This window comes from Raphanus sativus, chromosome 1 (genome assembly GCF_000801105.2).
Source record: "Raphanus sativus cultivar WK10039 chromosome 1, ASM80110v3, whole genome shotgun sequence".
NCBI classification, from domain to species: Eukaryota; Viridiplantae; Streptophyta; class Magnoliopsida; order Brassicales; family Brassicaceae; genus Raphanus; species Raphanus sativus.
This window is the reverse complement of record NC_079511.1, coordinates 7,748,526-7,767,975: the sequence shown is the minus strand read 5'-3', so window position 1 is coordinate 7,767,975 and position 19,450 is coordinate 7,748,526. Positions and strand designations below refer to the sequence as shown.

Sequence of the window (19,450 nt, the reverse complement as noted above, 5' to 3'; positions counted from 1 at the left end):
GTCTACTGGAGAAATTACACATGTAATCAAATGTATGTAAATACTAAATACACAGTTCTTATTGATTTATTACGGAAATACTCAAATTAACTCTCGGCTAAAAGTATGTAACGGCCTTGAAAGTCAACTCCACCTCTTTGGGTAAAGAGGACGGACAGAAGATTACCAAAGCAGCATCTGTTGTCAGACACGTGTACATTTCTTTCCTTTTATAAAACATCAGTATAACTCTATTAATTTCCCATTTATGTTTGTGGTCACGTGGACTTGTTTTTATTGGATGACAGAAGGTAATTGGGAATGGTGTGAACTGAGTAAATTAATTAGTTTACAAATAAAATGAAAAAGAGTATTGATGTAAATAAATTAGCAGTATCTATAACACGTGAGCCCACTTGATTAAACTGATAAGTCTAGTGAGAGAAAAATTCTCTGACCTCTCTCTAAAAAAACAAACCGCCGTGTTCTATAGTTTCCGGCCGGCGGGTTCGGCAAAAAATTCTCTGACCTCTCTCTAAAAAAACAAACCGCCGTGTTCTATAGTTTCCGGCCGGTGGGTTCGGCTCTTGCCGCCGCCGGTCCGGCTCTGTTCTAAATCTTTTTTTTCTTCTGTTTTTTCTTTCGTTTGCGGCCATGCACGTTTTCCTTTGGTGGTGGTCCGCCTTCGGCTTTCCGGGAAACTGTGGTTTCTCCACCGTGCTTCGCCAGCGTATGACTCTGGGATCATGCCGTTTATTTGTCGGACGTGGTCGCCGGCTTTCGATTCTCGAAGAAGGGTTCGAGCTGTTTACAAAAGTGTTTCGTGTGGTGGGTGGTGGCCGAATTCGGAGGAGATGAAGCTCTCTGAAGGTCGGGCCTTCCTGTGTGACCTCGTTTCTTTTACATCCAATATTTGTCGTTGGAAGTGGAAGCGGTGGTCGTGAGTCTAGTCCCGGTGGTTCCGGTGGTTATGTTCCGTCTTGTTCAACAGCGTCGACTTCGATCGGGGAGAAAGTGGATGATTCGCGATTCCGGCGAGGCATCGGTAGCTATCCCGGCGGTAACGACCGACAGCCTTGGAGATGACGATGCTTCTTACGCTGACACGCGTCCTTGTGTTGTTTGGTTTCAACACGTGGGCTTTGCGGTGGGGAGAGTTCGATGCGTCTCGGTTTTTGTTTTTGGGCCTGTCGGTTGGTTTTTTATGTTTGGACTTTTGCCTTTTTTGTTTGGGCCGGGTTTCTTTAGACCTTTTGTAAATCCGTTTATGTAATTAATATTATACAAGATGGCAAAAAAAAAAATTAGCAGTATCTCATCCATTTTATTTTAGTTATCGTTTTAAGTTTATACATTAAAATTAAAAAATATTTAGTTTATATGTTTTCAAAATAAAATATCATTATCTGTACACTTAAGTATCTAATTATATTTTAACTAACAGAAAAATAAATTAAAAATACTAATAATAAATTTTGTATTAAAATTCTAGTATATCAAACAAAAAATTTATTCTAGATAACAAGTAAAATCAAATGAAAAAAATATAATTTATACTTTTTATATATCTAGTGTTTAGATTTTATAAACGAAATATCTCAACAAAAAATCGTAGTCAAATTTTATTTAATCTAATTTCCATGGTGACTAGTTAGTAGTGTATATTTATAATTTAAAACTTTTTTTGTAAGTACAGTATTTTTAGAATATATATATATACATAGAGAGAGATGTATAGGATTGTTGCCCCAAAAAATTGTTACACTTGCCCTTAGAATACCTCCAACAAAGAGTTATAGTTTTAGGGTTATTTGGATTGAGTTTCTCGTAAAATACAGAACCCTGCAATTATTTACGCATATATAGTATATACATACTCAGATATATAGTTTTAGATACCTAAATCTAGAAATTTCCATTGGGGTTCTTGTACGGTTATACAGAAGGGTTAAAGAGTTAAGGGAACATTGCACGAGCTTTTTTCGTGGATTTTCGTTATTTTATCTTTTCGCTCTTTCTTTATGAACCCTGTTTCTTTAGATAGGTCTGCTTTCTACTTTAGCACTTAACGATTTTTAATAGTTTTTTCCATAATATCCAAGACTATTGTGGATACATAATTGATGACAATAATACAATTTATAGCAGACATGACTAAACTTGGATTTAAACGGCTTGTCTTTTATTCTATATTGTTTGACGTTTGTTTTGTATGTTGAGTTACGACACTGAGCTGACACCAATTCATCAATCGTCTAGGTTAAATGCATTGTTGAAAACCAGCACTGCTTCGAAATAGATAACATGCAATATAAACTAGAATTAAGTTAGATCTTCATATAATCTGAATATAAAACTATAATATATATAGTCAAGTAAGTTGGTATATAATGGTCACGTCTCTACGATCAAGAGGAAGTAAATTATGTACTTCAAAATGTGCAAACACTTCGCATGGTCACGTATAGGGTTTATTGTATTACGTAGATAGAAATATAATTTGCATATCCATAAAACATAGATTATATAAATGTAAATTTAGTAGTCTCAACCGATCATTTTTTCTTGAAATATCACCTTCGATAACTATGATTTTTTTATGATGACTATCTTTTATTTATCTACTCTTTTGCATGTGCCCATACTACGGTGGAAATGGGAATGTACCCCTATAAAGTAACTTCTATATCGAATCACAACACCAACATATATTTATGTAAACTAGACACAAGTTTATAAGTAAATAACAAAACCCAGGAGAACCCTTTCCGTGTGTCACCATAGTAACCATCCAATGTTATGCATTTCTAGGGATTCAATTTATTTTCTCGTTCTTAGAACTTCAACAGGTGAAAACAGATCAAAATGTAGTCTAACTTCTACATATCTTCAAGGTTTTGCTCTTCGGTGTATGAGCCGAGATAGAGGCGTGACGTTCTCTCCAATACATGGTGGCTATATATAATTAATTAAGTTTTTAGGGTTAATTTTCTTTTTAATGTTAAATGCAGTTTAATATGTGGGCCTTAGTAAAATGTAGAAGAATGTTGGTGGACTTGTGGGGATATGTGCTTTAATAGTAGTATGAGTTTGTGAGTTGTATAAAGAAGCAACAGTGAGATAACATCTAAACACAATATTACAAATTTAGAAAAAGCTGTTTAAAATATATTTTTTTAACTTCAAATTCTCTCTGTTAAGTAGTCAAAGTTTGGAACTTGAACACCATCAAATTCATCAATCTTACTCCAAGTTGTCTAAATCTCTCTCCCATTCTATCTCTATAATAACCAATCTCTATTCACCAACAACTTAGTTCATACATATATAAATTAGAACTCTGTCACAGAACCTCAAATAAAAAACATGAAGGTTAGTTTTGTTATCCTTTTTGTTTATTGAGTATATAATCATAAATGCTATACGTTATTGATTTTTTGTTTCTCATATGGTGTCTGAATTTATTTATTTTCTTGTTGTATTCAGTTGTTCGGGTGGATGCAGAACAAGCGAAATGCGAAATATGAGAATCATAACAGAACAAGCACTTCCTCTGCTTCATCTCGTAAGCTCTTTCTTGCATTAAATCTTAACTTCGAGACTATGTTGTCTGCTAGGGATATGTGCAAAGTAATGCCCCCAAGAGTCTTGTCTCTTTAGAATATTTTGTCCTACTTCTTGTTTTATGGATCTTATTTTAACAAGATTCTTGTCTTTGCTTCTTCTGAATTTGATTGGTCCTCTAAATATTGTTCCTTGTCTTGAATCTTGGTTTTCAGATCATGTGAAGCAAGAGCCAAGAGAGGAGTTTAGCGACTGGCCTCACGCGCTGCTAGCTATTGGAACTTTTGGTTCAACAAGCAACGGTGTAAGTGACACCAAAAGCAAGAATGTTCATGAAGAGATCGAAGAGGAGCAGGAGTCTATCCCGCAACCCGAGCAAGAAGAAGAGTCTTCTTCCTCTGATGACACTGAGGATTTTACTCCAGAGGAGGTGGGGAAGTTGCAGAAGGAGTTGATAAAGCTCTTGTCAAGAACCAAGAAAAGGAAGTCTGATGTCAATAGAGAGCTCATGAAAAATCTTCCTTTGGATAGATTCTTGAACTGTCCATCGAGTTTAGAGATCGAGAGGCGAATCAGCAATGCGCTATGCGCTGTTGTGGATTCATCTGAAGAGAATAAGGACGAAGATATGGAGAGAACAATTAACACTATATTAGGTAGATGCAAAGAGATATCTAAAGAAAATAAGAATAAAAAGAAGACAGACATAAGCAAGACGTCTGTCTCATATCTTTTTAAGAAGATCTTTGTTTGTTCAAATGGATTTTCTACATCCCCAAACCCTAGCTTGAGAGACACGCTTCAAGAATCTAGAATGGAGAAGGTAAAAAGCACAGTATATACAACTTCGATTCAAATATTGAATTCTTTTTTTTAATCGCAGTTTCTGAAAAAAAAAAATCAATATTGCAGTTGTTGAAGATGATGCTACATAAGAAAATTAACTCTCAAGCCTCCTCAAAGCCAACATCATCTACAACAAAGAGATACTTGCAAGACAAGAAACAACTCTCTTTGAAGAGTGAAGAAGAAGAAGAAACAAACGAGAGAAGAAGCAGTAGTGAGGGGCATAAATGGGTCAAAACAGATTCTGACTGTGAGTTTTTATCATATAATTAATTTTACTAAAACTCGAAAAAAAGAAACAAGAGCTGACTCGATCTTCTTTTGATTACAGTCATAGTTCTTGAGATCTGATCGTACTTCAAACTCTTGCAATAACCTACCAACAACAAAGGTACGTAACTTAAGACAACACAAGTGAATCTCCTAAGCTTTTTGTGTTTTTTTCTTTCCTAAAACTTACGTGAGATACTTTTATTTAATATGCAGATTCAAACTCTTGTCGAGAAGATTCGAAAGAAATAATGAAACGATTCTCTTGTTTGGGAGGTTTTTTTAATGCATCATGTAGTGTATACCTTCTCTCTTTTTTTGCATGATTTGTTTTGTGTGCCATGGGTCCATTGAACCAAACATGTTCTTGAGACATACATACATGTGTTTAAGAATGCATGTACACACGCACATGTGCCTATGTGATCATTTGTATCATTTGTGTAATTTTGAGGTGGATAACCTTAACTTATAAAAATTAATACCGCTTCTTCATTATAACATTCTTTCTGCATTTGATTTAGTTATTTGTAAAAGACGGGTAAGATCTTGAAATGAATAATAATACTTGTTCTAGTTTCTCCTTTGTGTATATCCATTATATATCACAAAATAAAATGCTAAGAGGTCCCAAACAATTACACTCTTGGATTATTCTGTCCCAATCTCTAACCCATACACCAATACTTGGTAGAATTAACATAGCACACTAATCAAACAATTTATATATTAAAATAAAATCATAAAGCCCTACTACATCTAACCTCGCATCTAACTAATAAAAAGCAAGTTAAATATTTAAATTTGGTAACAATTAACTTGATGTAACACTTAATTATGGGTTAGTTCTGAGATAGTACTTCTCAAACATAAGAAATTCTGAGTTTCCAGCCCAAGCCCATTTCAAACATAAGGGTGGGTATTCACAGGATTGAAAAAGAGGAAAAGCCTTCAAAAAGTTCTGGGCCTTTTGGCTAACTTTCCTTTTTTTCTAAAGAAAAGGTAAACGACCAACCTGTTTGCCCTATCCCTCTAAGATTTTGGTAAATGAACACTGAACAGTTTTCTGTTTTCTTTTCACTCTGAGAACAGTAACAGTTTTCTGTTTTATTCTAACGTGTTGACTACTTTTGCATCGGTGAAAGAGGCCATTGATTTCGTTGTTGGCCAATTCTTATTAGGTGGGAAATCAAATCTTCCCTTTCTCTTTCTCTCTATAGGAAGTGGAGAAAACACGCGAATCACACACCATACTGTTGCGAGTGCGCCGGACAGATTGCGCAACTTGTCGCAATCTTATGAGTCTATTTAAAAATCACGTGTTTTAACATTCATGTCTGGTCTCAGACAAGATGTGTATGCATTTTTCACGAAACTTCGTCGAGAGGCTAGGGGTAGGGTCACACATGCCCCCACATACTATTAAGTTCAAATCGTCGTTAGAGTTTAACTAACGCGAGGGTATTTCGCATTCGCTGAAAAAGGCTACGAATGTGAGGGATAACTACGATGATGCCACCACGATGAGTTCTTGTGAAAGGGCAGTTTTGTAGATACGAGCATCTTTGCAGCCCTTTTTGAGTTTATCTAACGGTGTTTAGTAACGTTTGCAGTCGGTTCTTCGTTATTTTTAATTATTTTATCATTGCGTGCAAGGAAAACGTGAGGAAATTCTAGGGAAATTCTAACCAAAAAAGGATAAAATTGTTTAGCCTGGTTTTGAAATCTCACCGTCTGATAAATAGAAAACTGTACCAAACTAAACAAAAAGTTCGAATTTAATTCGATGATAAGATAGGCAATAGATTTGTTACACCAACTCAGAAAATAATAAATAAATAAAGATGAATTATTAACTTTGCATTATGCCAAACATTTTAAAAATATATATATACCACAAAGTATTAAATCTAAATAGTTCAAAATTTGTATTACAAATAGTATCAAATTTATATTAATTACACAATACCAAAATGAAAAGTTTCGCTTTTTAATATTTTTATTGGAGTCTATTAAAGCCAGAGAAAATAAGTTTATAAAAACATGAGCCAACTTTCTACACATCCCCTCTTGTTCTCTTCCATTTGACGCATGAAACAGAAATAAAAAAGAAGAAGAAGATATACAATAAAACATTATTAACAGAAAAAGACTCTAGAGAGATTTGCTCCTTACCATTTACAAGATGTCGAGAAAGGAAAACGCTAAGGCAGAACCGCTAGAGAAGTCCAACTTTACCCGGCGATGTAGTTTGCTCAGCCGTTACTTGAAGGAGAATGGTAGTTTCGGAAATATAAATCTTGGTTTGGTCCGAAAGCCCAATTCAGATCGCGTGTTGCCCGGAAACTCCGATCCACCAGGTACTTTATCTCTTTCCTCTCTTACGGCCATCACTTGTAATAGACTGAATGTTTTGTTATGTTTTTGTTCCTTTATTTGCAAGTCAGTTCTTTAAATCTGAAATAACTTTCACTTGTAATATTATGAAGATGAGAATACTGATAGAATCTCCCAAACAAGATGTTGTATGTCCCGAAAAAAAGAGTTTTAAGTTTTGTTTGTTTTCTAGGATTTATTCGAATTAAGCTGACCAGAGTGTTTTGCTCTTTGTTCAGGGAAACAACAACATAAGGCAGATTCGGATACCAAAACCCTCGATGTCTTTCAGAGGGTTTCAAAAGGCAAAACCAACGACGATTCCAACCTCAGGTCTATACTAATAATTCTTTAAGTTACTTGGGGAGAAAATGTTGCTTACTTCATATTAGGAGATTAGAGAATGATGTAAATGGTTTTGGTTTATAGTAAATCGTCAGAGCCAGGAAGCTCCCAGCTGACCATATTCTTCGGAGGTCAAGTTTTAGTATACAACGAGTTCCCTACAGACAAAGCTAAAGAGATAATGGAAGTGGCTAAACAAGCCAAGCCTGTGACTGATATTAACATTAAGACACAAACCAATGTCGAAAACAACGATAACAAAAGCAACATGGTTCTTCCTGATCTTAACGAGCCCACAAATTCTGTGGATATCATCATCAATCAACAAAGTCAGGTCGTGGAACGTATAGCACGTAGAGCTTCGCTTCATCGATTCTTTGCTAAACGGAAAGACAGGTAAAAACCAATAATTAACTTGATGACCGTACTTTCTAAATAATACTTAAACAAAAATTACTGATTGTTTTAACATATGTTATTCTAAATGATCCTAGTATAGATACTCACCAACCACGTGATTTTCAATTTTTATTATCATTTTATTACCATTACAGAGCAGTGGCTAGAGCTCCATACCAAGTTAACCAAAATGCGGGTCATCATCATTATACTCCCAAGCCAGAGACTGCCCAAGGTCAACCACTTGAATCAGGGCAGTCGTCAAAACGACCGGAGAATGCTGTTGCTCAAAGCCTCAAACCATGTCCCACCCAAAACGAGAAGGCGATAATTAATTGTATGTCTATAGAGATTGAAGAAGGCAAGTGTTCGAAAGATCTCCAACTTAAGCTATAGTAATGTCTGTTCAATATTTGTTAGGAACTGCTTTTATAGATTCAACGTTTCCATCCTCTTGACTAATCGAAGTTTTTTTTTTAATCTACTAAAGTATGTAATCTACTTAGCAAGCCCTTAATAAGAAAAAAGGGTATGTAATCTACTTAAGTATGTAATCATAATCTAACTTGAATGTTCATAGGGGTGTATCTTTTGTAAACGTGTTTGTATATCTCAATTATAGTAAAAATTAATCACAGTAAACCAATCAGCTTGTTTAGGAAGTATATATATTCGAAGACTAGGAATTGATAGAAGGTTAATTTGTTATAAAATTTTATATTTGAGTTTTGTTTATTAATATTTGCATAGTTGAGGGAGATTTTTTTAAATTAGATGTAAGTTGTGAGTTTTAAAATGGATCCATTGACACTTGAAGGTTTTGCCATTAAAAGCCCTTTCTAAAAAAGGAAAGAAAGCTGAATGGTTTCAACTAGAAGCCAACTACCCTCATTGATCACTCCCTCAAGCCTCAAGCTAGCTCTGTGGAAGAGAGAAACCCTAGAATTAGGAAGAAAGGAATCGAAGAAAACACACAACACCATTTCACTGTTCTTTCTCTAAGTTCAGACACTTCTCTTTTTAAAATTCAAATAATCAGACTTTTTATATTGTTCTGACTTGCTCTGTATAGTCTAGGTTTTTAAGCAACAATGATAACGTTCTTGTATAAAACAATCGATGATGTTGTCTGCGCCATGGTGTGGTTCATCTATCCATTCCCTTTCATGTTTATCACAGCCGGATTCCACCCAAAGAGGTACCAAGAGACGATCCAGGAGCTTCTCTTCTACTGGTACATCACTGAAATACTCTCAGGCCGTTGTCCTTAGATGGAAATCCAGCACTTACCTAGATAAGATGGCGAGGTACCAAGAGACGATCCAGGAGCTTATCTTATAGCAGTTTTATAAGATAAGTTCACTATCAAATTTAATAGTATTCTGACATGTGAATATGTGATGTTGGAATCCAGATGGTGGTGAAGAAAATAAACTTCTCATTAATAACTTTCGTTGGACTCGATATGAAGGAATATCAAATCAGTAGTGGTACTCTACGGTCCAAGTGGCGCATTGACCTCTTCAAAGGTAGTTCTAGGCTAGAGAAGATGCAACTGATTTTGAGTGAATCCCAAGGTAACTTGTTTCCATAGTATATCGTGTCCTTAGTATTTGGACACTATATAATACGACACGAGTTATTTTTTCTCTTACTGTTGTCTATTTTGAAGGTGCAACGAATGTTTAACTACGGCTTCTGTCTTGAAGACTTTGATGATTGTAGTAGGCTTCTTTAACATGCACTTTTATTTAACTACTTTGTTGTCATGTGTTGGCACTACTGTGTTGTTGTTTTTATGATCAAAAGCCATCTGTTTTAACATTCGAAAGTTCTGCTGGATTAAAAACAACTCTGTTGGGAAGATTTCTATATACTTTTCTAGTGTTTCAAAAATATGTTTATCTCATTTTAAAATATTAAAGAAAATCAACAAACAATAATGTACTCAAATCATATCAAACACTGTAACTCTGTTTCAAGATTACAAACTTTGTACTTGTGTTGTTGTAAAGGAAAAACACAGATATGGTTTTGTTTCCTTCTTCTGTTATCTTGGCTTCGAGTCGTTTCCTTTGTTACGGAATGTAGAGAGCGAGAAGAATGATTTCTTAAACTCACCATCTTTCGCTTTAAAGCTCCCTAAACACACACAAACACACACAAAGCTAAACACACAAAACACACAAGACAACAAAAGAAAATGTAAAACAGACTATATACCTTGTTCATCCTCAGAATGCTGACTTTGAGAAGATGCCATTCTTGTTTTCCTTAGTTCATCCGATGATCTATAAGCAAAATCGTCGTCACCTTCAGATGTGGTAACAGAGACCCAATCCATCAGACTATCCGCAGCACGAGTTTTCTTCCCAAACTTAAGCAAACGTTTGATCCCTTTCGCCAAATCCTTCCGAGAGTGGAGCGGTGAAGAGTTTGAAACAATGGTGGGACTCTGACCTGTTGTTGTTGTTCCCCATTTCTTTCTCATCCTCGAACTCCAAGAAGCAGGACTTCCCATGGGAGAGTAATCCATCGAAGCATCAGCATCTGAATGCTCGTGAGGATAAGAGAAAGCGTGTTGCAAGTTTGAGTTCCACGAGAGAGGACTCTCGCTAGGTGAATCCATTAACGAGGCAATGTGGTGATGCTGAAACGGTGAAGGTAGAGTAGTGTTCACCGGTAAGTCTACTACCTGAGAGATTGACCTCAAGCAAGTGACGTTTTCATCCTCCGAGGAGTTCTCAGCTTTGTCACTAAGTAGTGTAGTCTTTTCATCAACAATGTCCTCAACTACTAGAGTTTCCTCTTCTTCTTTGACATGATCCTCCACAACTTGTTTCACTTCTTCTTCTGCCTCGGATTCAATTTCTTCAAACTCTTCATTCCCCAAGTTCTCTTGCACCTCATCAACGTCACTGTTCTGTTGTTTCTCATTCCTCTCATCAGAGTAGAGAGTTGTCAGTTCAGTGAACTCTATGTTCGCAGAGAAGCTCTTCCTTAATGACCTCGGTCTCCGGGGCTTAACAGGAGGAGGTACATCTTCCTTTGAAGTCTTCTTATTACCACCACTTCTCGCCTGTGTCCGCATCATCATAGGAGGGTTTCTGACAGCAGATGGTTTTGTGTTTTCTTTCTTAAGATCAGAGAAATTGGGAATAGAAGAAGATTGTGCAACAACCGGATTAACCTCTCCTGTTCTTCTCCCTCTCCCTGAAGTAATGTTAGTGTTTGAAACTTTACCTGATGGTTTCGAGACTCTAGAGCTCCTGTTCGGTGATGGAGCCTTTCTAACTTGAGAGCTCCTAGAAGAAGCACTCTTTCCACTGGCCAGCTTATCTTTCACGTCTTCTTCTTCGCTCTGTAGTGAGCTTATAGGATGCTGTATACAACAATGAGAAGAGTTAGTTAGCCAAATAGTAAGTTATCATCATCATATTAACTTAAATGATTTTTTTGATTACCTGAAACTTCTTCAAACTTGACCGAGTATTAAAAGATCTAAGTTTCTCAGCACGTTGGCGTGTGCTTGATATAGAGTCCTGTCTCTTCTCGGATGCAGCAGAGAACTTAGCCTTCATCTCGGTTCTACTCCTCTCAAGAGCTTCTTGCATTGACTTCAACTTTGCTTCTTTCGAACTCCATTCTTCTCTCAGTTTTGCGTCCCTTTTCTTCATATACGTCTCATATAACTTCCCTTTGGAATCATCTGAGTAGCTTAAATCAGATACGTTCCTACGCATTACAACATTCTTGTTGTTGTCTGATTGATGATCTTCACGACGACCTCGTTGTTTATGCTCGGCGAAAATCTTTTCAAGGTCATTTGCCTTCATTTTCAACTCCTCGTTAACCCCTTGAGAGCTTTCCCTAGACATTCTTGGCCTCTGCATTTGATCCACAGATGTTGCACGAACTCTAATACTGTTGATTTTTCCAGCAGGTGAATCTTTATTCACAAGATTGACCTCAAGATCATCCTCTAAACCAAATGAGTTTTGTCTCTGTTCAGACCCTGCAGAAGTACAATTAAAAATCTATCAGTTTTAGTATTTAAAAAGTTGACTTCTAAAATGTTTATCAAGATTTTTAGTTAAACTAACCTGCAGAAGCTGGTTTTGTCAAGATTGTTAAGACAGGTTGCTTGTCTGATAAAATCACCTCTTTCTTCCGGCTCTGTGATTGAAGTTCATCGCTTTTGATATCAACACCATCTCCTATAAGGGCTGACCGAGACCGAGAATGCCGAGGAAACATAACTGATGGCTGTGCCACACTGTGAGGCTTGGAAGCATAGCTCTCATCTTCTCTCTTCCTCAAATCATCATCACCATCAGACTGGTTTTGAGAATCATCACATTTAGTAGAAGACACATCATCATCATCACCATTTTTACTGTTCTCTTCAGGCTCTTTTGGCACAGTGGCTTCAGGATTACCAGAGGATGGTCTACTGGAGAGACCTTCTTCGTTGCCACTACCCTCAGACTTTTTGTTATCCGACGTAAAATCAAAGCTCATGTCACTAACAACACTCCATCTTCTCAAGACAGATTTCTGAGGGAATACAGGAGCAGCAGCAGCAGCAGCTGATGAGACATCAGAGGAAAGTCTCCTCAACTCTGTGGTGGATTTAGCAACAACAACCACCGGTTTGTTGTGTCCTGCAGAGTTTGAATCTTCCGTCTTTTTGCTCTCAAAGAGATTAATCCTGTCTTGCACGCTGAGCCTCCTTGTATGCTGAGTGGTCTTAACCGTAGAAGATTCATCTTTTTTCTCCTCTTCATCAGTCTTAGTACTTTGAACTTGACTGGTGTTTGTTTCATTGCTAGTCAAGTTCTTCTTGATCAGGTCTGGTCTTCTTTGACATAATGAAATATACTTTCCGCATGCCTCGCTGGTAAAAGAAAATTAATGTTAGGATTAATTTCGAACACACAAATTGCAAGAAAGTGAAACATCAAGAAGTGCTTACTTCAAATGATGAGCGCCGAATTTATCAGCAAAACGTTGGAGATCAGAGACAGTTTGAGGATCAAAACCATTAGAAGAGGCTTGAGCAATGGCTGTGGTTAAGTCCTTCTTAATTGCCTCAAGTCTTAAATCTATAGCTCTTGAGAGCTCCTTCCTGTATAACAGACAAAAAGCAATCAGCAAAACGCTCTTCCATTTCAATACTCACTTTGACTCAATATGAAACCAGAGAGCTTTACTTACTTTGTTGCATCCGTTACACCTCCATCATCTGAACACATGTAAAAAAAAGAAAATTAAGATTAAGTTCGGTCCTAAAATTTAAAATTTTGATTGAACAAAAGATAGGTTTTTAACAGACCTTGGGAATATAATGTCCGAGCTGCTTCCAACTGTGACATCTCCAAATCAATTGTACCGACTCTTACCAGAACTTCTGGACCATTAACAAATTCAACAAACCTGAAAAGAAAAAAGGAAAAGATTATTAAGCTACTTTGTGTGCTAAAAACGAAAAGGGAAAATCAAAATGTTCTGTAAAAAAAAAACCTCTCGAGTGTTCTTCTTGTGAACCAAGATTTGCCATTTTGGCTTTTCTCTACTTCCGCTCTAAACAATGATTGTGTTGCAAGAACACTGAGATGATTCACAAATGGTTGGATCAATCCTGAAGCCAGTTTCTCAGTTTCACCATTACTCGAAACAAACAGTTCGCATCTGTTAAACACACACACACACCCAAATCAAATAAGATTTTCAACAACAACATAAAAAAAAAGCATAACCAATCAATGCAGAACATTACACCGAGAGAATTTAGATTTGACTCACCGAGAATGTTTATGCGAAAGCTCGAATATAGCATAGTCAAGAACACTATCAGCCTTCATTTTTTTTTTCAATGCACGCAAAATGTGAAAACTTCTTTCTTATTGACCAAAATGTGAATCCTTCAACAGATTATATATATCCCAGAAAAAAAAACCTGAGGAACAAAAAAAAGAAAAGAATAGCAATGAATTATTTGGTAGTCTCAACTCTCAAGAGAGTATGTAGTAAGTAATTAATTGTAGAGCAATAAAAGATTTTACCAAACTTTTTAACATTGAAAAACTAATAACACAAGAAAAGCCAAAACAGACTTCAATTCAACTTAACAATAATAAAGATGAAAGGCAGCTTCATAACACTTTAGAAAACCGATGCTTCCCAGATCTAACCCCAACACTAAAAGTAAAACCATAAAAGAAAAAAAAAACAAAATCTGAAAAATTCTAACTCTTGAAACATTACAGAATCCAAATCAGTTATGTAAGAAAACAGAGTCGAACTTATAACAAAGCCGATCCAGCATTGGATCGAAAATTCGAACACTTTAGCTCCAATCACTCTTCCAACTTTTGTTTACTTTAGTTCTTTAATTGTAAGAAGAAGAAGGAAAAAAAAACACGGTAACAGTGTGTCTGCAAATCAGAATACCTGTCGTGAGGACAATGGGTGTTGTTTCTCTTTGCCCAAATTGAAGAAGGACTTTCCCTTTTTTTTAATCTCTCTAGTAAGATAGAGAATGTGAAGCTAGCTGCTCTAAAGAGAGAGAGAGAGTGAGTGCTTCCTTCGGACAACTTTCACCTTTTTTATTTCTTCCTTCGCGTAACAGTCGGTAACTTAATGAAGAGAGGATACGAAAGACGCAAGCATGAGTCAATAAGAAGATTCCTACCACCCAACATTTTATATTACCAATGTATCCTCCTCCTTAGTTAACCGATTCTAATCAAACACCAACTAAACCCGGTTTGGACTATGTTCCAAATTAACCTGATTATTCACACACTTCTTAGTATTTTACAAATTCAAAAATAGTAAACACATAACTTTCAAAAGATACTTATTTTCAAAAAAAAAAAAACTTTCAAAAGATACAAGTTACAAAAAAAAAAAACTTTAATAAGATATTCGACGGTGTATAATTAAATAGTTTTAATCTGTCAGTGGGATTCTTCATTAAACGCATCCGGTTCAGTAATTTAAGATGGGGGCAGTCTTGTCAGATAGTAGGAGAGGAAGTGTGGTCAAGGCTCTCTCTACTATGTGGACCAAACATCCAATGATCGATTTTTTAACGGTATTTTATATTTGCTTTTGTGAAACAATACTATAAATACCTTGATAAAGACAACTAAATTCGCATATATTAATATATATTTTTTGTTTAATTTTGTCAACCTCATATATCTTCTTTGTCTTCTGAGGAAATTAAGGGTATAATTTTCCCTATTTCTCGTAAAATAATACTTGTAGACAAACAATTGAGTGTGACATTTTTGTTAAATGCCTAAACTTATCCATTTCTTTGAGATTTTCTTGCTCAATTCACGGGGGGAGCTAAATACATAATCTCAACAACATACAAGAATACCTATTGTTTTTTTTTTATATTTACTGGTATCTATATAAATGATTGTGTACTTAATAATGTAATGTTCATTAATTGATCAATAACATGAGTTATTCAATATATATTTTCATATAAATCGTACACTATATGATTTCCTTTGATTTTATGAATCTCTTCATGGAATAATTCACGTGATGTGAACGCGTAATATTATTAGTATTATTCGCTTTTTAACAAAAGAAAATAAAGTATCATTTTTCACATGCAATATTAAAGAGATCCAAATATTGTTCATCATTCATGCAAAATAGAGTGTACGTCTATTATTTCCAATTGAATACCCTACATTTAACATTCAATCAAATGTGACAAAAAGTCTTAAAACAATTAAAATCATATAACGTAGATAGAACCCTTTATTGAAGTATTTTTAAGGCAGCTAATTATGGTAATTTGGAGAAAGAAAAAATATATATATTACAAAACGAGGAGCCTTTAGGTGAACAATATGCTTCTAGATTTGTCGGTATGACATAAGCTTCAGCACATGCAGCATGTTCCTCGCATTCTCTTTTCCTTTTGTCCCATGTGTCTTCTCTTCAATAATTAATCTTTCTTTTATTAATCTTCATGCGGAAATTAATGTTTTCCTTATAACTTTGACGAATGATTGATCTAAATCAACTTTAAATAAAAGTATTTGTACATACTAAAACCAAATCATCACTAAACCACACGAGAATTGGATGATTTGCAAGTATGTAGTAATATAGAAACTGAATAAGAACTTAGAAATATAAATTCTCAAATGCATCCAAATTTTCTTTGTAATTTTGATTAATCATCCGATCTGCGAACCGAAAAGGGGAGATTGAATTGGTTTAGATATTCTCTAAACCAAACGATTGCAGCTTTTTTTTCTGTTCGGTTGACCCTACAAAACGAAACCGGGTGGTTTAGTGGGTCCGGATATCCACTAAAACAACCGCATCATCAAGCAACTATGTACAGATAAAAAAGGAAATATAGAAAACAAATGAGTAGATCCGTCCAACGGTGCAGATTGGCCACTAAAGTAAAAAACAGCTGTACAGAACGGGTCCTACCATCTGCCTTGCCGGTGATTACACGTGTGTCTCTATCAAGTTAGTGCAACACCGTTAGGGTCCAACTAGGTGTGTTGTCATGCGTGAAACCGAAACATAAATAAACCTTCATTCATTACATTGTTGACAATATTTTTCCGTATGTAAAACTCGTTATACAAGTACTTATTAATTTCTGTGTTTACCAACCAATTATAGTGTAACTTAACATACTCACGCTTATTCAGTCACGACCGTAATAAATAAGTATAAAACTAGTTGACCAGAAACGGATAAACTACAAAACAGAAGATAACGATAATATCTTTTTGATCTGTGTCATGTTCTTTTTATTCGATGAACATAGTTAAAACATTGCTCAAAGTGTTGACCAGTTACAATTCAACACTCTATTTGGCCACCAAGTATCAACTCAGGCCTGGTTTTCACAAAGCTAAAAACAAAGAAGACATCATACATTGCCAATAATGCTTCTCACCCATTCATGGCATTCTCAAGGCTTTGATCCAGTCAATTTCAACTCTGAAATCACCTGCTCCTGATTTAGCTCCAACCGCACCACCTTCTGCGTTTACCGACAGTGACATACCCAGAACTCGACCTGGATTCATCTCCATTTCCACATCTATAACATTTCCTCTCCACGTTGGCAAGTATCGAGCTAGAGGGATCTGATATATTATTCAAAACTCGAGTTACTAATGGCTTTAGACTAGAAGTGAATCCATTCGAGTGAGCTCATCATAATCGCACTAGAAGTGAATCATTCGAGTGAGCTCATCATAATCGCCATCTGTCTTTTTGGTTATGTTTATATACAGAGGTTCTATATAAAACAGGTTCAAAAAACAGGATATGTATAATACTCTAAAACACCTTTTCGGTAACAATTATAGTACTTGCCTTAGCAGTATACCACCTGTCCTTTGGAGCAAAGACAAAAGCTTGCCACGAGTTATCTTCTGTTTGTCCCGGTGAGTTCACCCAGTTTTCCGTATAGATCTGAATTAAAATCAAGGTTTAGTATAACAACCCTTTTCCCTCCTACAACATTTGATGTTTCATCTGGAGTTAAAGATATGTGAGAGTATCCGCATGAAACTTACGGTAGAGATATAACACCTTCCATCTCCTCTAAGCCTCATGGCTATTGCATCATACCCGTCGAGATCAATAAAGCCATCAAACTGCAGAAGAAGAAAAAAGGAAGTTAGTTGAGTGTAAGGGTTATGGTTTGCCTATTATAACATTGCATTGTAAGTAAAATAAAAAGCTGTTACGTTGTTAACCTTCTTTGAGCGCATTCCACAGAAGCCACTCCGACTGATATTCAACTTTGATCCCTCGCTGAGGTCTACAGAAAGGTTCCCTGAGAAAATTCCTACAAAAGATGTATGGAAGAAAAGCATCACCAAGTGAGAAATGTAAGAAACTTAATAAAAGACATAAAAAACAACGTTAACATAACATAGAAAAGTCTCATATGTTTGTTAGCGTATATCATGACAGCGACATGATGAAGGGGGAGATGAATCCACAAAAGAAGTTACGATGATGCTAACCAGTTCCATCTGATCCTTTTCCTCCATCTGGGATCTCCAAGGAAGCCGAAGATAATCCTGTGAAATAATCACCAAATAAATTATAAAATGCATAACGAATTGTTTACGATGATCATTTAATTCTGAATCTTCTTTTGACTCGGTAGTTGTCCATATGAATCAGCAAAACATGGAAATGCAAGGGAGACAAGAACAGAAAACAATATCAGACAATCTTCAGTAAGTACCTCCATATTGAGAATCAGAATAGAGATGCCATCTCTTCAAGTCTTCTTTCGAATGGAACTTAAATATATACTTCTCTGCAGGTGGTATCCATTCTTCAATGTTCCACGTAAAAGCTAACATTTTGAAAAGTGGTGTAGATAAGTCAGAAACTAGCAAACCCAGCTACGTTCAAAAGCATTAAAGCTAGTAGAAAGATATAACGGTAATCCCAAAACTTAGATGGAACATAAAAACAGCGCCATTTATCTTCAAAATTTACTTGGCTATCAACACACAAGCAGGGATGAAGAGAATGACAAAAAGGGTGGCAAGTGAATACCCTTCTTCGTTGCATTTACTGAGGCTTGCAACAATGATCGAAACCTTGACATGTCTCTCTGTATCTGCTTTCCCAAGAGAAAAAAAAAAGGAAGCTTGTATAAATATAAAAAAAAAACACTGATTGGTACGAACGAAAGCTCATACTTTCAAATGTCAATCACCAAATCACACAAACGAAGACTTGACTTGATATAGAAGCAAAGCTATACCAGAAGACCATTAGGACATAATCAACGATCCTTTACTCTTAGACCCATAGCCCATAGGAATACATAATAAAGAGAACCTAACCAGTGAATAAAACTATTTGCCACTGAGACATTTCAACGAACATATTGTAAGCAGAAAATCGACCAAGTCATCTCCGATGTATAGAAATTACAACTTGCAGCCACATTCTTTAAGAAAACAAAAGATATCACAGAAGCTATTAGATAGATTTATTATTTCCATCAGCTAGTCCAAACAACGCCAGGAACATATGGAAAACTCGAAAAACAAGAAGAAGATCTGATAATTAGGACAAGCGAAATGTTCAGAGCACAAACATCATAATCTCCTATCTCTACTGTTTCAGCTGAAAACGCAGCGAGCAATATATAACTCACTTACTCACTGGGATTTTCCGTCACCCCTTGCGAACGTTGCACAATCAGCGTCGGAGCAGCCAGCAGTCAAAGCTACCTAGACGACGCACGTCGTCGTTCTCATACGCTGCGTTTCGTGACCCATTTCTTCTATAATGGGCTTGTTTGTGCCAGGCTTTTCACTACGGCCTTATAACATCTACAGATGACTTGACTATCAATAATAGTGTCCTTTTTTTTTGTAATACAAAAACTAGTTCAATATATAATATAGGTCGCTTTGATTCACCAAATTATTTTTTGGCACCATTACTAAAATTGCATATTTTATAATGTTAACTCACTATAGGCTTAAATTTATATACTAATAAGGTTTATGAATTGCTTCTTTCGTGACGGCCATTTCTGCCACTACAAAGGCAAGTAGGACGGTGCATGCGACTGGGTGGCCATGCGCGTCATGTGGCGGCGGCGCATTTTTTTTTTTCTGGTAAA

The 19,450-nt window shown here is 36.0% G+C and overlaps 4 protein-coding genes and 1 long non-coding RNA gene across 7 annotated transcripts; 3 read left to right on the top strand and 2 right to left on the bottom strand.

Moving 5' to 3' along the window:
* Nucleotides 1–3,148: 3,148 nt before the first annotated feature.
* Nucleotides 3,149–5,205, top strand: LOC108860408 (protein LAZY 2). The gene is made up of 6 exons (XM_018634294.2): nucleotides 3,149–3,351; nucleotides 3,466–3,544; nucleotides 3,759–4,366; nucleotides 4,456–4,639; nucleotides 4,721–4,780; nucleotides 4,876–5,205. Exons 1-5 carry the CDS (start codon nucleotides 3,346–3,348, stop codon nucleotides 4,738–4,740), a joined length of 897 nt encoding a protein of 298 aa, XP_018489796.2. The 5' UTR covers nucleotides 3,149–3,345; the 3' UTR covers nucleotides 4,741–4,780; nucleotides 4,876–5,205.
* Nucleotides 5,206–6,686: 1,481 nt separating this feature from the next.
* Nucleotides 6,687–8,356, top strand: LOC108832462 (protein TIFY 11A). The gene is made up of 4 exons (XM_057008598.1): nucleotides 6,687–7,019; nucleotides 7,275–7,368; nucleotides 7,465–7,776; nucleotides 7,935–8,356. The coding sequence occupies exons 1-4, from the start codon at nucleotides 6,845–6,847 to the stop codon at nucleotides 8,173–8,175; spliced, it is 822 nt and encodes a 273-aa protein (XP_056864578.1). The 5' UTR covers nucleotides 6,687–6,844; the 3' UTR covers nucleotides 8,176–8,356.
* Nucleotides 8,357–9,051: 695 nt separating this feature from the next.
* LOC108860461 (uncharacterized) lies at nucleotides 9,052–9,688 on the top strand. Its single transcript, XR_001950693.2, has 2 exons — nucleotides 9,052–9,356; nucleotides 9,452–9,688. It is a non-coding gene; the product is annotated as an uncharacterized LOC108860461 (long non-coding RNA).
* On the bottom strand, nucleotides 9,665–14,421 carry LOC108860397 (COP1-interacting protein 7). Its single transcript, XM_018634285.2, has 10 exons — nucleotides 14,233–14,421; nucleotides 13,585–13,738; nucleotides 13,303–13,470; nucleotides 13,115–13,215; nucleotides 12,997–13,024; nucleotides 12,755–12,907; nucleotides 11,883–12,676; nucleotides 11,244–11,794; nucleotides 10,003–11,161; nucleotides 9,665–9,921 (listed from the first exon to the last, which is right to left on the bottom strand). Exons 2-10 carry the CDS (start codon nucleotides 13,641–13,643, stop codon nucleotides 9,830–9,832), a joined length of 3,105 nt encoding a protein of 1,034 aa, XP_018489787.1. The 5' UTR covers nucleotides 13,644–13,738; nucleotides 14,233–14,421; the 3' UTR covers nucleotides 9,665–9,829.
* A 2,128-nt stretch (nucleotides 14,422–16,549) lies between these two features.
* Nucleotides 16,550–19,116, bottom strand: LOC108860428 (probable complex I intermediate-associated protein 30). Of its 3 annotated transcripts, none has more exons than XM_018634315.2 (8): nucleotides 18,981–19,116; nucleotides 18,367–18,430; nucleotides 18,047–18,160; nucleotides 17,820–17,876; nucleotides 17,547–17,638; nucleotides 17,364–17,444; nucleotides 17,161–17,259; nucleotides 16,550–16,928 (listed from the first exon to the last, which is right to left on the bottom strand). In XM_018634315.2, exons 2-8 carry the CDS (start codon nucleotides 18,416–18,418, stop codon nucleotides 16,740–16,742), a joined length of 684 nt encoding a protein of 227 aa, XP_018489817.1. In that variant the 5' UTR covers nucleotides 18,419–18,430; nucleotides 18,981–19,116; the 3' UTR covers nucleotides 16,550–16,739. The 3 variants fall into 3 exon arrangements, with proteins under 3 accessions (XP_018489817.1, XP_018489823.1, XP_018489828.1); XM_018634321.2 differs by having other exon boundaries at nucleotides 18,977–19,097; XM_018634326.2 differs by having other exon boundaries at nucleotides 18,985–19,079.
* Between the last annotated feature and the right edge of the window lie 334 nt (nucleotides 19,117–19,450).